At 40.0% G+C, this 18,338-nt stretch overlaps 1 protein-coding gene across 1 annotated transcript in view; it reads left to right on the top strand.

Annotated features, from left to right (window-relative positions):
* Positions 1-18,335, top strand: part of LOC311632841 (mitochondrial import inner membrane translocase subunit Tim23) — a 31,934-nt gene extending 13,599 nt beyond the window's left edge. The window contains exons 3-7 of the mRNA XM_084904754.1: positions 2,074-2,167; positions 2,332-2,416; positions 5,367-5,425; positions 8,375-8,485; positions 17,823-18,335. Coding sequence (XP_084760880.1) covers positions 2,074-2,167; positions 2,332-2,416; positions 5,367-5,425; positions 8,375-8,485; positions 17,823-17,938 — 465 coding nt within the window. The 3' untranslated portion in view covers positions 17,939-18,335. The remainder of the gene's footprint in view (positions 1-2,073; positions 2,168-2,331; positions 2,417-5,366; positions 5,426-8,374; positions 8,486-17,822) is intronic.
* Positions 18,336-18,338: the final 3 nt, after the last annotated feature.

Raw genomic sequence — 18,338 nt, forward strand, 5'->3', positions numbered from 1 at the left:
TGGACAGTTGAACATCCTTCCTGACAAAGCCATGGCGGCTGCAAGAGCCGAGGGCGGGCAGCTGCAGTGTCAGGGTGATGGGGCGGCACCTTCCCTGATTGGTCCGGTTGCCTCCCGCAAACGGAGGCCAGACTGCAGCTCAGGGCATCCCCTGAGGTATCCCGGACTGTGAGAGGTGGGCAGGCCGGGCTGAGGGACACACACACACCCCCCTCCCCGTGCACAAATTTTCATGCACTGGGCCTCTAGTGTATGAATATTATTCATGGCAAGGCATCTATTCAGTGTGTGCTTATTATTGCCCAATCATTTCTGCGTGATAAGAGTAGATGTGTTTGCTTATTTGTACAACGTTTTCAGAGAATATATGCATAAGCCAGAAATCAAAAGCCAGTACAGAGCTATGATTTTTTCTAATCAGGAATGCAATTACTAAACAAACGTCAGCAGTTCACAAAGGGACCTGTTAGAGAGTTGCTAAATGTGTATGTACTGCCCTTCAAGGGCTTTTTCTAACCACTTTTGTGTGGAAAGCTTGGGGAAAATGTACTGAACGTGTCCTTCATATGAATGTGTGTAATTGCACAATAAATCATATTGTGCTCTTAGAGTAGCATTTCTCAAACTAGGGTTCGGTTCACACCAAATTTTGTGTATGCATTTATTAGAGGGACTATAGCTTCCTTTCTAAGATTATCAAAGGAATAATTATTAAGGTAATTTTGCCCTTGCATATCTGATCAAATTGTTGTGCTTTTATAGTTTCTGCTCATTTTTTTAATGATCATTTGATCTGACATATAAAATGGTGTTTGATAGAAATAAAAGTTATTTTCTCCTTTCATACTGTTATTCTGTAAATGGTTACTTCTCATTGATTTCACTTTACCTTTTTCTAGGGCTGTTCTTCCTAGACTCTGTTGCATTGTTGCTTCAAATTTATGATTACACTAGAGCAGTGGTCGACAAACCACAGCTCGCAAGCCACATGTAGCTCTTTGGCCCCTTGAGTGTGGCTCTTCCACAAAATACCACGTGTGGGCGTGCACGTACAGTGCGATTAAAACTTCGTGGCCCATGCAAAGAAGTTGGTTTTCAGCCTGGGCAAGTCTATTTTGAAGAAGTGGCATTAGAAAACTCAAAGAGCCTCATATGGCTTGGGAGCCATGGACCACTGCACTAGAGGCCCGGTGCACAAATTTGTGCATGGGGGCGGGGGACCATGGGAGGTTGGCTGCTGGCCCCGAGGAGGGAACCAGCCCTTAGTCCCCCTAGGAAAGGGTTCGCGTCCGCCACCACCCACCTCCGTTCCCCATCCCAGTCCAGGGCCCAAAGGCCCTGGCAGTGGGGAGAGGAGGTGACAGTTGCCAGGCTGGGCCCAGAAGAAACAGGTGCCAACACTGCCATCATCACCCTGCCTCACCCCTCCTCCTTCCCTCACTGCTGTACCACCACTGTGGTGGGCAGGCGGCTCCCAGGGAAGAGAGAGGATGGGAGTGAGACAAACCCTTGTGTAGAGGGCTGACTTTCATTAGATAGCAGTGAGGGAGGGAGCTGCTCTGCTATGTACAAAACCCCGACCCAGAAGCAGGTCTCTACAGATGGTTTAGCACCAGGGACCAATGAGGGTCAGGGGGGAGGGTCCACAGGCAGTTGGCTGTGGGAGTGCACTGACCTGCATTGAGTATCTACCCCCTGGTGGGCAGTGCACATCATAGCAACTGATCGACCAATTGTTCTGCTACTTCGGTTGTAATGGTCACTTAGGCTTTTATATAGAGAGATAAGACAAATTACATGCAATCTGTAAAATTTACAGTGAGAAGCACAGTTCTGAAAGGGAATTCTTCCTAAGAATGAGGGTGCATAACTATATATGTTTATATTTCATTTTACTTGGATTTAGGTGTTGCTGTTGTTGCAGAAAGTTTTATTTTTGTTTAAGTATAGTTAAGTTTTAGTTAATTTAAGTTGATACTTTCTGTGAAAAACTACTTTAACAAATTAAAAAACACTCTGCAAGTACTCTATCCTGAGGGGAGCTCAGCTTGGTTTTCATTATTACCCCTTTAGGATACAGATGAATTTATTTTACCCACTGGAGCTAATAAAACCCGGGGCAGATTTGAACTGGCCTTCTTTACCATTGGAGGATGTTGTATGACAGGTGGGTATCGTAAATTTTTTTAAGTGTTCTTAATCAAAGATGCTTAAAATCAAAAGCAATTAGAATATTTTTTTTCTGTTATATAAAAAATGAAAATCAGAAGTACAGTTGTTTTTAAGTGTAAAGATGTAATATTTGGATGAATTGTTACTATGATTTACTAGGGGCTGCATTTGGGGCAATGAACGGTCTACGGCTAGGATTAAAAGAAACCCAGAACATGGCCTGGTCCAAACCAAGAAACGTACAGTAAGTCTCATGTAATCATCTAATGTGGTAATGTGGAATATTAACCTCCACTCTGTTGGCTTGCTGAGCTCTATCTTGTGGTTACAAATGTTGAGAGTATTGATATACTTTTTGGTCACTTTTTTTCTTACTCAAAATAAAAGGAAATAGAGTTATGACTCTTAAGCTTTTAAAAGGAATGATTTTTGCGCTAGTGTCCCTCAGTCAGTCAGTGCTACCCCAATCTTAACTTCTCGGCTATACCAGTTTCATTCTGCAGGCCTATAAAACCTGCTTTTCAAATTGCTGAATGATTAGTATATTATTTGGATTGTTCAGGGGCAACCATAACCATAGGACATGGTAGTGAAGAAATAAAAAGCACATAAGAGTGGTTACTAGGTTTGCTATTACTTGACTTGAATTTAACTTCACTTTCCACTTCTGAAATGAAATGCTACAGAAAATTTAAATAAAGTTCCTAGAACTTAGAGACAGTTCCAAAAGTAATAAGACAGTTTTCTAAGAAAATTGTTTTGCAGAAAAGGGAAAGTACAATTAAAAAGATCAGAAAGTATATTCTATATATTAAAAGCCCAGCAAGTGAATGGCAGAATGACTGGTCCACCAGTTGCTATGATGCGCACTGACCACCAGGGGCAGAAGCTCAATGCAGGAGCTGCCCCCGGTGGCCAGTGCACTTCTACAGTGAGAGCGTCACTTTGTTGACTGGGATGAGCAGCACTTCCACAGTGGGCTGATCCCCACAGGCCGTGTCCCCACAAGTGCACAAATCCCATTTCCCGGGCCTCCAGTGTAATATATATCTTCACCCAGCTTAAGAAATAACCATGACCAGTCCCTGTTGACATTCCCTTAATATATTGTTTAGTTTTGTATGTTTTTATACTTTACATGAGTGAAATCACAGTTTACTGTGATTTTTTTTTTTTTTAATGAGAGTCTAACTGGTCTTATTTTTTATTGTTACTGATTTTTTGAGAGAAAGGAGGAAGTGGTGGAGGAGGAGGAGGGGAGAGAGAGAGATACACATGTATGAGAGAAGAGCATCATCAGTCGACTGCCTGCTGCAAAGCCCCTACCGGGGAATGATCCCACACCTGGGCATGTGCCTTGACAGGGAATTGAACCAGCAACCTATTGGTTCCTGGGTCTATACTCAACCGCTGAGCACACCAGCTGGGCTACATGTATTCTTCATGGCTCACATAGAACACTTGAAACTCCATCTTCCTTATTTATTGTTTAACCAGCAGATGGCAGCAGGTGTCTGCTAGAATTAGACCTTGGGAAATTGGAAGGTATATTCCTACTACTGTGTTGATCGTCGCCCTTGCTTTACTAGCCCAGATTCTTGACTATTCTTATATATACATATTCTTAATATTTTTTTCTTACCCCAGTAATTTTTTTATTTTTATTTTTTGTATTGTGGGAAATTTGGAATATCTATAAAAGTAGGCAAGATAGTACAGTGAACATCTATGAACCATAACTTACTCTCAGCGGCCATCAACCAAGACCAATTGTATGCCATCTCCTTCTTCCCTTCCACATTATTATGAAACTAATTCCCAGTGAACTAATTCCCAGTATTCTATAATTAAATATTAATGAAGACAGTAAGCTTTTTCCTTACTGTCTGCCTATAAAGATTATTGAGAGATGATTAAAGTTAGAAGTAAAGGCCCAATATATGCAGGTATGGTGCCCAATTGCATCCCAAAGAATGTTACCAATTTGCAGTGCTATCAACAGTACAACACTATAAAAATTAATAGTTTTAAAAGCTTGTGACAGCCGTAATCGGTATTGCTTAGCTGATGAGTGTTATCCAACACACTTTCCAGTCATGGATTCAATTCCTGGCCAGGGCATAAACCCAAGTTGCAGGTTTGATCCCTAGTCCCGATACGTGACGAAGGCAGTTGATCAGTGTTTCTCTCTCACATTGATGTTTCCATCTCTCTCTCCCCTCTTCCTCTGTTTAAAAATAAAAAAAATATATTTATTTCTGTTCGACAATTTTTTTAAAAAGGCTGGTGACAAATATAAAAACAATGTGCTAAACTTTAAATATATTAGTAAATAATTATTTAAAATAATATACTTCTCCATAAACAACCTTTTATAAGTAATACAAATTTTTTTTTGAGCATTAACATTGAGTTTTTTTGTTTGTTTTTTTGCTGTTATAATTCTGTAATATCCAGCAGTAGTCAGCTATCCAGACATATCGTTCCTGTGATGGTGTTACACTGCTGGAAGAGAAATGTCCTGTCTTCTTCCTCCAGTTGCCTCTGTCACTGTTCTGGTGGCATCAGGCACTGGTGCAAGGCAGAACTGTGCTTCCTTGAGAGTGTGCTAAGCATCCACGTTGGCTGCTTAGTTCTAGTGTGGGAGCAGACACAGCTTGCTTTCTCCATGTGTTCTGGTTTGTTTTTTCCTTCTCTTTGAGTACATATTTATTTTTAATTCTGCTTTATGTTCTATAGTATTCCATGATTTGATTGTACTTAATATTCTCAACATATACCCCTCCTGCCCCGCCCCCCCCCCCAAAAAAAACACCCTTAATTGCAATCTAGTTTGTTCATTATAATGGCCATGTCAATTTCTGTATTTTTTTTTGTGTGTGTGTATCTGTAAACTTCTTATAAAATACATTTCAGGCTGTCATTCAAAGCCTTTATATGTTTGATATATATGTAATTATTTTATATATGTGAGAAATTTCCTTACTTCTTACTCAAAAAGGTTGGCATTTTACCTTCATTTCTATTTCTATAAAGGTAAAGCCATTCTTATGAATTCTGAGGAGGTATTAAGTTTTTTTATGAAGAAAACAGAATTGTATTGATACTTTCTAAATAGTTGCAATTATGGCTTTTCACATTACTAGAGGAAATAGTGATTCTAATACAGATTCTTTATCTTCCTGCCCTTGTAGGGTTTTGAACATGGTGACGAGACAAGGGGCACTTTGGGCTAATACTCTAGGTTCTCTGGGTAAGTAAAGATATCACTTGATAATAAATTATTAATGCAAAGAAAGAGTATACACATATCATGAACGGTTTGATAAGCCAACATTTTTTAAATTCTAGGAAAAGACCAGGAGCTACATAAAATAATCTCTAGGTGCTAATACTGTCTTGTATACCATTTTCTTGTATATCAATTCTTAATGTTTTAGATCTTTTAAATCTCTAAAAAAAAAAAAATCTCTAAGTACTCTCCTGCCCAAGCACTACACCAAATAAAATCACGTTTTAACTAAATGAAATCCAAATGATTTAGGTCCAAGGCAAATGGCTTTGTATGTTAGGAAAGTTTAAGGTACTGTCAATAGATGTGATAGTTTCATCCAGTCTTCTTGCTCCTTTTGCCTAAGGCTGGTTCAGCATTCTGTTTACCTGAGTAATTTTTAGACTTAATTTCCAGAGTTACCGGAGAGCCTTTTAGATAATGAAAACATGTGCAGTTCTAAGGGGGTAGTTCAGTGGTACTTGGAGCCCACTGCTTTCCTACTATATTGTTTATGAATGATTGACTCTTTGCTCATGACTTAAATCTACTTGGGGCACTTACACTCTAACATCCAAGGTTTTCTTGAGATATAACTTAGTTAAAAGCTTGGAAATCTTTAAATATGCAGATTAACTAGGGAAAACTGTAGTATCTCATTGAAAGATAGAAAAGGCCTTTGGCACAGTAAGATCCTAGCCTTGTCATGATTTGGAAGTAGTACCTTTTCACACTATAAAGTCAGACTTGCATTTGGGGTCCTAGTAAATGGCTGCTTCCCTATGTTGCTTGTGTGCCCTTTGCCCTGACCCCCATACACTATCACCCTCCTTTGCTCTGTTTGATTAGTTGTATACTTAGAATACTCAGCCATTCTGTTCTACCCAGACTTTCTTAGATTTAGCATCAGAAATTCTCAGTCCTAGGCAGACAGGGATGGCCAGTCAGCCTGTGTGCTCCCTTTGTGGTGTGATCAATCACAGTGTTCTTCTCAAGGTCAATTTCAGTTAAATAAGTTGAAACAGGAAGAAGGGCCTTACTAATAAAAAAGAAAGATGCAAATTGACCGTACCTTCGCAATGCCCACCAGCCAGTCAAGAGTGAGCGTGCAAATTAACCCTACAAAAAAAAAAAAAAATGGTGGGTTAATTTGCATATGCGGGGGCTGAACAGCCAGGGGCGGTGTGGGACACCTGCATCATCGCCATGGCAACAACGCAGGTGTTCCACACCGCCCCAGGCCTCTGGTCAGCTTGGGAAGGCGGCACTAGGCCAGAGCAAAGGCAGAAAGGTGGCTCTGGGCCAGAGAGAAGGCGGTGCCAGCAGCCAGGGGAAGGAAGGCCCATGCTGCATGAATCTTTGTGCAGTCGGCCTCTGGTAAACTATAAAAACATCACAACAAAGGAGTTGTAAGGCTGATTGATCTTGGTAAAATGTTGAGGGGTCAGATGTGGCAGTTTTGAGAACGGATAAGGAAAAGGGCTAATGCAACAATTTTTCAAATTGTGTGCCGCAAGAATTTTCAAAACATGCAATATCTGACTGGTCAGTTTTTTAAAAAACTGATAATCTTTTCCCTTATATTATCAGGTTTTTTTAAATACGTTTTTATTGATTTCAGAAACGAAGAGAGAGGGAGGGAGAAATAGATAGAAACATCAATGATGAGAGAGAACCATTGATCAGCTGCCTCCTGCACGCTCCCCATGGGGACCAAGCTTGCAACCCAGGGCATGGGCCCTGACCTGGAATCAAACCGTGACCTCCTGGTTCTTGACGCTCAACCACTGTGCTATGTTGGCCACGCCTTAGGTTGTCAAAAAAATTTTTTTTAAATGACAACAGCTAACACAGCATAGCTGTCCAAAATGAATAAATCAAAATTATACCTAATTCTTGGTCAGATCAGCAAAAATTATATTTTTAAGTTTTATTCTTCTCACAATAGAAACATGTTTTTGTTTTTAAATCTGAAGTACTGTTAATACAAGTGAAAATTAAAGAGATTCTTCATGGGACTCCCCAGTAGTACTTACTTTTTTTTTTTTTTTTTTTTAATATACTAGTATACACTGATTGGCCAGATTATTATGATCTCTGAATGCATAATAATCTTGCCACTCAGTATATATCTTATATAATAAAAGACTAATATGCAAATTGTCCCCTCTACCAGGAGTTCAACCAGCAGGCAGGCCAGCCAACCACCCATGTCTTATACCCCTGGCCAGGCTGGCCAGACCCCACCCATGCACGAATTCACACACCAGGCCTCTAATACACACCCACACACATTCTGGCCAGATTAGAGACCATAATAATCTGGCTACTCGGTATATATATACGTGTGTGTGTGTGTGTGTGTGTGTGTGTGTGTGTGTGTGTTTCAGAGAGGAAGGGAGAGGGAGAGATAGGAACATCAATGATGAGAGTGAATTACCGATCAGCTGCCTCCTGCATACCCCCACAGGGGATCAAGCCCACAACGTAGGCATATGCCTTGACCGGAAATCAAACCCAAGATCCTTCAGTCGTAGACCGATGCTCTATCCATTGAGCCAAACTGGCTAGGGATGGTACTTTCCATAATTGGCTTCTATTAATATTTCTTCTGAACCTTTTCAAATATCTTCTTTGCATATCCAGAGTCATAGTCAAATGCCTGGATTAATGACTGTAGCTCGTCCTCCTTTTTGGTTTCAGTGAGTATATATAACATTCCATTATGTGGAAAGTCCCTTTCTGGATCGCTCTCTTCCTGATGGGTGGTTTAGTTGTTGCTAGGCTTTTGCTATTACAAACAGTGTTCCAGTGATCACTATATACCTTTGAATACTTACAGAATACTGTAGGATACATTTACCTAAGTATAATTTCTATACTGACTTTTAATCACTGTTATATTACTCATCAGTTCCATTTCCTCTATAGCTTTGCTTTATAGTGCGTTTGGTGTCATCATTGAGAAAACACGAGGTGCAGAAGATGACCTCAATACAGTAGCAGCTGGAACTATGACGGGCATGTTGTATAAATGTACAGGTAGGAGATTTTTAATAGATAGCTCTCTTAATAACTTGAAGTATGCTTTTGATGCATAGTTTTTTAAGGAAACTGCATAAATTTTTTTCCCAGTATAATCTAGTGTTCTCACAAACCAGAGATTGTTTTGGTTTTTGTTTGTTTAGTTTTAGTAAAATACTTACAAGATTAACCATCTGAACCATTTTTTTAATGTATTTTATTGATTATTTATATATTTTTTATAGAGAGGAAGGGAGAGGGATAGAGAGTTAGAAACATCGATGAGAGAGAAGCATGGATCAGCTAGCTGCCTCCTGCACATCCCCTATTGAGGATGTTCCTACAACAAGTGTACATGTCCTCAACTGGAATTGAACCTGGGACCCTTCAGTCCGCAGGCCGACACTCTATCCACTGAGCCAAACAGGTTAGGGCTGAACCATATTTTAAGTGTACAGTTTAGTAAAGTTAAATATATTTACATTGTTGTGCAACCAATCTCTAGAACTTTTCTTCATTTTGCAAAATAGAAACTACTCATTAAACAATTCTCCATTTCTCCCTTCAGTCACTGGCAAATACCATTTTGCTTTCTGTCTATGAAATTGACTATTTTAGGTACCTCATGTAAGTGGAATCATACATTATTTGTCGTTTTGTGACTGGCTTCATTTAGTGACAGCCCCAAATTTTTCATCACTTCAGTTTTTAATTATTTCATTAAACTGCGTAAGTTCTATACTCCTGTCTCTGAAAAGCACCTTTGTTTGTTTGCTTTGTTCTGTCTGAGACACTTGATTAACTGAGCAATTCTGTTTATTAGGAATTTTTCATACTTTTGTTCAAGTTTCACAAGAAAGAAATGAGAGAAGTCTCACATGATTATAAAGTCCAAGTTTTCCTACCATATCTAGAGTGAGAGGCTTTTCTGTATTGAAATAGATTGCATTTGGAATTTCATTCATAAGAGCTCTCACAACTTCTTGCACCATTTATGATGTGTTTACACACATACAGTTTCCAGGTAGAGTATGTCCATGAAATGTTGCCTTTGCGTAGAAAAAGCTTAAAAATCTAAAAATACTTCCACATTGAAAATCGTTGGGTCAGACAAAAGAATTCTAAATTTTAATTGGGAGCACAAAGGTGGCTCTCAGCCAGAAAGTTTTTAAATAACTAATATTTTAAAAAACAAAGATTTCACAAAAATCTGGAATTTCAGCTTCTTTTGAATAAATGAAGACACCAAAGTTACACACACTGTTTGGTGGCAAATTGGTGGGCCAGAGTGGGGAGCCACTTCTACCTCAGTGGGTGGGCATGGAAGCTGAGTCCCCACCATTCCCTGTTTTCTTACTCAAAGTAAGCTATTGTGGCATTTCCTGTGTTAGGAGCAGTTCTGAATATACGAATGCAATTATTCTAATTTAAGGCATTATCCGTGTTTAAAAAAAGAAAGGAAAAGGCTGAATACTTGATATTATCAAAAGAAATGGTAGCCTGTCTTCTGTGTCACAGACTTCCTTGCAGTAATAGCTTGGAACAGCTTCCTCATAAATTATGGAATAGAAAGCCCTTGGCTCAAAAGAGAAAAAGCAAAAAAGATTCTCCATTAATTCTGTCAGGTGATGGGTTGGTTGCAGCTCCCTTTGGGTTGTGGACATAGAGGAAGTAAATCATCTGCTGAACCAAAATTCCAACATTGCTTAAAAACCTAAAAATACTTCCACATTGAAAATCGTTGGGTCCGAAAAAAGAATTGCTTCCCGTCCCTGCCTTGGCAAATTGGTGTCTTTTATTGATTTTGTGTGGCAGGAATGCAAATGTGTAACTTTACCTTTCAGATTTGGAAAGAGTTTGGGCACTCTGGTCTAGAGCAGCATAAACTGTTAGGGGAGGAATTTCACATTTAGAGAATGGCTAATTCCGGTTGACCTAAATTATTTCCAATCCCCAGTGTACTCTTCAAAATAGAATTTAAAAAAAAAAAAAAAAGGAAGGACTTTAGGCTGAGTGGATAGAGTGCCAGCCTGTGGACTGAAGGCTCTCAGGTTCTGTTCCAGTCAAGGGCACATGCCTGGGTGGTGGACTCAATCCTCTGTAGGGGTGTGCAGGAGGCACCCAATCAGTGATTCATCATTGATGTTTCTATCCATCTCCCTTTCTCTCTGAAATCAACTCTATACACACACACACCTGTAATAATAAAAGCATAATATGCTAATTAGACTGGACTGGCAGACAAAGAGCAGCCCCGGCCCTCAGAACCCCCTGCAGGAATTTCGTTCATCAGGCCTCTGGTATAAAATAATAAGTGTGTTTTAAAAAATGGGGGGTGGATTTTAGAATAAAAGTATGATCCAATGTAGCCACTTTAGTACAAAAGTAGTACTTTTGCAGCTACTTAGTAGAAAGAAAAATTGTGAGGAAAATATTACGAGTATTTGCTATTGTAACCGGATAATCAGGGAGTCTGGGCTATCTGTCACTACTTCAGGCAATTAAGCAGAGACAGGGTTGAATCTATGAGTCTTTATTCCAGTACTGCCAGCAGTATGGGAGAGCAGCAGGTGATCCACAGAAATCAGCTCTGCCCTTCACCATAAGCCAGCTGCTGATATTGGGTAGGACAAAGATTACATAGGAACGTGGGCCCAGGATTATCATTACAGGTTACAAGTCATGCATGCTTGGTGTGGGGAGGGTGTCACATAGGGTGGGCGCCCCAGGACCAGATTATAGGTAATAGGGGCTGGGTTGTAAAGGAGGTGCCTCCAGGACCAGATTGTCTCAGCCTCCAGGTTATAAATCTTCCCATAACAATAGGCAGTTCTTGGGACTGGAGGTTGGACTGTATTCTGATGTTGTGCTCCCCTGTCCCAGGGCGAACAATTCCCAGCCAAGTGAAACCGTGCTTTCTAATCAGAACAAAACCCTCATGGTTAACAAGGCATTATTTTAATATGTCTTATAGTTTCCAATATTCTATTTCTGCCCCTAACATTGTCACACCAGAAAGAGGCCAATTTTTCTTAATCCTCACCCAAGTATATATTTATTGATTTTAGAGATAGAGGAAGGGAGAAAGAAACATCTATCAGTTGCCTCCCATACGCACTGACTGGGATTGGAACCTGCAACTTTTTTGGTGTCTGATGACACTCCAACCAACTAAGCCACCGTGCAGAGTTAAGAGGATAATTTTTAAAGTAATAATTCGGATATGATTTTTTAAATTTTGCCCTAGCCGGTTTGGCTCAGTGGATAGAGCATCAGCCTGTGGACTGAAGGGTCCTAGGTTCGATTCTGGTCAAGGGCATATGCCTGAGTTGTAGGCTCGAGTAGCCAATCAAAGATTCTTTTTTATCGATGTTTCTCTCCCTCTCCCTTCCTCTCTGAAAATCAATAAAAATCTTTTTTTTTTTTCATTTTGCCCTAACCGGTTTGGCTTAGTGGATGGAGCATCGGCCTGCGGACTGAAAGGTCCCAGGTTTTATTCCAGTCAAGGGCATGTACCTTGGTTGCAGGCACATCCCCATTAAGAGGTGCGCAGGAGACAGCTGATAGATGTTTCTAACTCTCTATCCCTCTCCCTTCCTCTCTAAAAAAATCAATAGTTTATTTTTAAAAAAAATTTTCATTTTCTTTTATTTTGTTAATCCTCACCCAAGGATATTTTTTCCATTGACTTTTAGAAAGCGGGAAGGAGGGAGAGAGAAACATCAATGTGAGAGAGACATATCAATAGGTTACCTCCCACACGTTCCCCGACCTAGGCCGGGGATCCAACCTGCAATTCAGGTACGTGCTCTAACCACTGAGTGACACCGACCAGGGCAATTTTACTTCTTTTTTTCCATCACTACTTATCCCTTCTATGTCTTTTTTCACACACACACACCTCAAACCCTGTCGCCGTCCCCGTCCCCCCCCCCCCCCCCCCAATCTCTTTATTTTGCTTGGTACTTATATTTGTTCATATGATTTTAGTTCAGGCCTAATTTTTCTTAGTTATGTAAATATCTTTCAGAAGGTGTAAATGTCATTACTAGATTTCCTATGGCACATGAAAGTGTTCAGTTATAGTCAGTCTTCTACCAGAACAAGAAAAGCTATAATTTTGCTATTATACATAAGTTCAGGAATGTTTATAGGCCTGGTCACTTATCTTCGGGAAATAAGGCCTCAGAAATCTAGCCATGGGCCTCCCTTCCCACTCAAAAAAAACCCTGATCTGTTAATCCTACTCCTTCCATAAGTCATCTACAAAAGCAAACTAAGCAGAAGTAAGAAGTTACACAAATCCAGTTAATCAAATTAAGCAATTGTCATCAGTTATTAAAATTTATATTTTAAATTTTGCGCTAGCCGGTTTAACTCAGTGGATAGAGCGTCAGCTGTGGACTGAAGGGTCCCAGGTTCAATTCCAGTCAAGAGCACATGCCTGGGTTGCAGGCTCAATCCCCATGAATGCCAGTCCTTCAAAATTAAATTTCTATATGTCAAAAGGAGGAGCCTCTTGATGACTTCTTTGTTTCTGTTACTGGCATCAGCATTGTTCCAGCAAATAAAAATGCATGTAACATGTAAAATAGGCAAAGGGCTAACTGCCATAATATACAAAACATTTCAACAAATCACTCAAATAAAAAATGGAGTAAGGATGTGTCACACTTCAGGGGGGGAAATTACAGTGACTGCTAAATGATAGAAGTGGTTCAGTCTCACAAGCAGCCAGGAAAAGTAAAAGAACAGAAAACATTATGATAATATTTTTACAACTGGCTTTTAAATAAGGTGATGGTAGATGGCATTTAATATTGGCCAAAGATGTGTTTGGAAGGGAAATTTGGCATTAGTTGTTAATATAAAATATATAGATCCTTTATTCGGCAGTTTATTCTACAGCGAACTAAGGCATACATGCAAAACTGTATGTCCCAGGGCTTTTGAGACTCACTTCAAGGAGAAGGTGATGTTTGAACAAAGACTGACGCATGAGGGAGCATGTAAGGCGGGAGTCGAGGGAGTGATTTAGGTAAAGGCCCTGAAGCATGAGTTCAAAGGCATTGGGAGGAGTGTTTGAATCTGGGGCCATAAAAAAGGCCAGGACCAAATCATGGAGCAGATAGAGCTTCATAGGCCACAGTAAAGAATTTGGCTTGACTGACATCCATTAATCTTACCTCCTAAATACCAGCATTTACTTTTACTTATAAACCTTGTAACTTGCAAAGAGAGTTAAAGTACAAAGTTTATACCAGGAGGTATTCACTCGGTTGATAAGCCCTCTAAAACTTCCTAAGATTTTGAAAGAATCTGGGGCACTCGCTACCACCCACAGAAAAGCCCCCTCGAAAAAGACTGAGGACCTGTGAAAATAGTCCTAAAAGGACAGTAATGTGGGAGTCAAAACAGCTGGGATAGTTTCGTGTTGCACAGAAGAACGGATTGCATGGAAGAGGAGGGATGAGACTGCTAAGGGAAGCACAGCCCAGTTAGTCTCTATCCAAAGTCATACACTCGAACAGCTTCCACTCGAACAGCAGAGGAAAAACAGGGAAGCAGGAAGCAGCCTCCAGTGACCCAGTCACCTTTGATTTCTGTCTTTTTCTCACTATTCCCTCATTTCATCAGTGTGACCGCCTGGTTCATAGGTCAACACCCAACCTCTGAGCCACGCCGCTGGGCTCCATTGATTTTTAGAGGGCATGACAGGGAGGGGGAGAGACAGAAACATCCGTGTGAGATAGATCAATTGGTTGCCTCCTATGAGCACAACCACAAAGGCTGGAGATCGAGCCTGCAGCTGAGGTATGTGCCCTTGACCAGAATCAAACCCGGAACCCTTCAGTCCACGGGCCAGTGGACTGAGCCAAACCAGCTAGGACGATAGTCATGTTCTTTAGAATCATGAAGATAAAGACAAAGAATTAGGGAACAGGGAAATAAGGTAAGGATGGGACTGCACCAGACACTTGTGCATAACCAAAGTCTTTTAGTGCTATCATGACTTTTAAAATTATGTATTGGGCTACTTCGATAAAAACAAAAGTGAGTAAAGATGTATTAACATAAAAATAAGGCATTACTTTGGGAGGAGGTGGAGAGATACCGTTTAGTAGGAACAGAGTTTCAGTTTGCAAGATGAAAGTTCTTTGGAGATGGATGATGATGATAACACAGCATTGCCAGTGTACTTGATGCTACCGAACTGGACACTTATGGTAAATAACCATGTTTACATGTATTTTTCCTCAATTTTTAAAAGTAATACTAAACAGCCAAAGCCGGTTTGGCTCAGTGGTAGAGCGTCGGTCTGCGGACTGAAAGGTCCCGGATTCGATTCCGGTCAAGGGCATGTACCATTTAAAAATAAATAAATAAATAATACAAAACAATTGTCAAGTTCATGCAAAAAAAAATTTTGAATGGTGTTAGTAGTCATCTCAGTGTGAAGGTAAGGTTGTTCCTCTGAAGCAGGGGCCACCAGTTCCTGTTTGCCAGTTGCCTGTCTGTTCCTTATGTTTTACTTTTTTTTTTTAAGTTACATTTTAAATGCTTCTATCAATACTGCATAATAGCTTTTGATCCCTCAGAGCCTAAAATACTTATTTTCTGTCCATTTTAAGAAAAATTTGCCAATTCCTGCTGTAAAGTAGTTGTCAGTTCAATATATAAGCTCTGCCACTAGCCAGCTCTCTGCCTCCCAAAAGGCATTTAAGGATTCTGGGCCTCATTTCCCGTGATTAGGAATATTTGCCCTCAGTGGGAGAGTTGTGTAAGGATCCAAAAATGGAAAGTAAATCTGTGAACCACGTCTCATGTTTGTTGTGCTTTACAGACACCAGCCGTTGGCCTTCATTACTGAGTTCAAAAAAAGTTACTTGCTAATCAACTTCCTGTGCTTAGATAGCCAGAAGTTTGATTACAGAAAGCCTAAAGCCAAGATCCTCAAACTTTTAACAGATCAACCAGTTGGAAAACTCTAAAATTAGTGGTAAGAGTTAAAACTAAAACATGGTTGGTATGTGATAAAGGCTAGCCTAGAGTAAGTATTAACTGTGCTTAGTAAATAAACACTGCATATTTTTCGGGTTTCCTTGGTGGAAGTAATTTTTTTCTAGTCTTCAAAGAAGTAACTTGATTGAACTGTTTGTTTTATTTTGGTCAGAAAGTAGAAAGCTTTCTGGGGGGTAAATTGTTCTTTATGAAAACTTAGTATGCTATTAATGCCCCAAAGATAGGAAAGCCTTCCTGTTTCATTGTTACCACAGGCCTATGCCCAGGAGGTTCATTTGATGCTGAAAACTACTGTAAAACGCTTTCCAAAGGGCCAGGTAGAAACTATGCTGAGGTACTCAAAGCAGTGGGCCAGCTGGCAGGCAGTGCAGCTGTTTCCAAGCCCGCAGACAGACTTCAGAGGTCTGGGTCTGCCATCTACTAAAGGTCCAGGGAAGTTAGCCTGAATGTTTGACCCAGGAAAGAGTATCTGCAGAAATGATTGTGCTTTCAGTTACTTGCCTGCCATCATTTTTCTGGTAAACAGCAGCGAGACCACCTTAGCTTTTACTTTGTGTTGACTCAGAATGGTTGGAGTATTAAATTATGTAATCTATTTCAGAGAACCCTCATTATACTCAAAAGTTCAGGTTTAGTAACTGAGCCATAGTGATCTTGCAGGTAGCTCAGTTTTTATTCTCCTGTACTTAGTCGTTTTTTCCATTTTAGGAAATTGGTCTAAATTATAGTTCACTTTCAGCCCACAGGACTTTTTATTGACATCGAAGATAATTTGTAGGTCCTTATTAAACTGAGATTGTTTTTAAATTAGCAGATTGAGTGTACATTACTTCTGTTTCAACCACATTGAATACAGTTGCAAATTAAACTGCAATACCTAGTCTAACTATAGCAAGATAATAGAGAGATCTGGACTTAAAGGAGATATCTATTAAATTTTTTTGATGTTTCAGACTCTCCCCCTCCCCATATTTGACATCTATTTATAGATGTCGTGTATGCAGTTTCTGTTTGGGTCTGTTTAAGAGAGATAATGAGGGCGTTTCATAGTTGAAGCCTAATAAGCAGGTCAGTTATCAGAACTCTTCAGACTGGAGGCTCCTGGAAGGAGTGGCCATGTGATCTATCGGCTGAAACCATCTGGCAGGACATTCATTGCAGAAACGTTGAAGTGAATTTGGCAACATCACTGAATTTCACAGAATTTACTGTCTCAGACCTCAGTTAGGTAATCAATGGATTGCAGCTCCATTCCCGTCGTTTTCCTGACACAACTTGAAAAAAATACTCCATTGGTGCAGAAGTAACTGCCAAAGTAGTTTATGGTCCCTACTTGTTTACAAAAGTGTAAAAAACAGCAAGTACTTAAGTTACTTTTGGTACCCCCCATGTCTTAGTAGACTTAGGGGCTATTTTCAAATAAATAGTTGAAACATTTTTGTTTCTGCATTTCAAACAAAATATCTATTGCTGATCCTTTTCAACACAAAAAAATATTTTAAGCAAAAATAGCCTAATCCTTGAATGTTTTCAACTGGTGTGAGGATGCTAAAGCCGCGCTGCTCAGTAGATGTAAATTGTCTGACACATCAGTGAAGGAATGGGGGCCCAGGGAATGGTGCCTCACCAGCACCTAACTCAAAGCTTCATTGTAGCCACTTATCACCACTACCTGAATCTTTAAAGTTAGTGTTTTCAGAACATGTGCTGAGTCCAAAGGCTGCTCACTATTTCCAAAGATAGCGTCGCCTTGTCTGTGTTATTGCCTTAAGTCAGTTGATAGTGCCTGTGTAGTCTATATTAGCAGGAAATACTTTATCTTGCTGGAACTTCAAGTCAGATTGAGAAGTCAAGAAATTGGTTAATGCTGACTATCTTATGTAAAAATTGAGAAATAGCCGGGACTGGTTTGGCTCAATGGATAGAGCGTCGGCTTGGGGACTGAAGGGCCCCGGGTTCAATTCCGGTCAAGGGCATTTACCTTGGTTGTGGGCATATCCCCAATAGGAGGTGTGCAAGAGGCAGCTGATCAATGACTCTCTCTCATTGATGTTTCTAACTCTCTCCCTTCCTCTCTGTACAAAAATCAATAAAATATATATTTTTTTAAATTGAGAAATATTTTAAATATGAAATATAGTATGTATATTAAATAGATCATTTAGGGCATTTATCTCCTGATTGGTATATTATATCACTTTTAAAACTTTTACTCTCTGCTTGGGTTGGAGTCTTTAGAAACATGAATGCTATGTCTCAATTTTGATACTCATTTAATCCTTTGGTGCTAGGACACTATGCAATACAAATCTCTGTCTCTCTCTCCCCCCAGGTGGTCTTCGAGGGGTAGCACGAGGTGGTCTAGCAGGACTGACACTTACTAGCCTCTATGCACTATACAACAACTGGGAGCACATGAAGGGCTCCTTGCTGCAACAGTCACTCTGAAGATTCTGCCAGCTGTGACTCGAGGACACTTTAGTAGTCATCCAGATCAATTTATGAGTCAGTCTGGAGTTCTCTCCTATACCTACAAATAGTTTGAAAAATTGTGCCGATTTCCGAATTGCTGTGATGAAGATGATTGACTAGACTGGCTTTCCTTCCAGCCATTGGTGAGTTGAAGCTAAAACGCTTTGGTGGCTGAGTAATATGGTTCTTTTTCAAGATCTTGCACCTGTTCTCTTTGTTACCTCCTGAACTGGAAAACCACGTACTCCCATCATTCAGGTCATTCTTGTTGTCAGTACTATATCACCATGTTTGTTCATTTAAAGATCCAAGACTGTAAGATTGCCTTGTATTCCAATAAAGTGTGAAAAACCAAAGTCCACTCCAATGTAAACAT

The sequence above is a fragment of the Pipistrellus hanaki genome (genome assembly GCF_964339955.1).
Source record: "Pipistrellus hanaki genome assembly, chromosome: 14".
Classification (NCBI taxonomy): domain Eukaryota; kingdom Metazoa; phylum Chordata; class Mammalia; order Chiroptera; family Vespertilionidae; genus Pipistrellus; species Pipistrellus hanaki.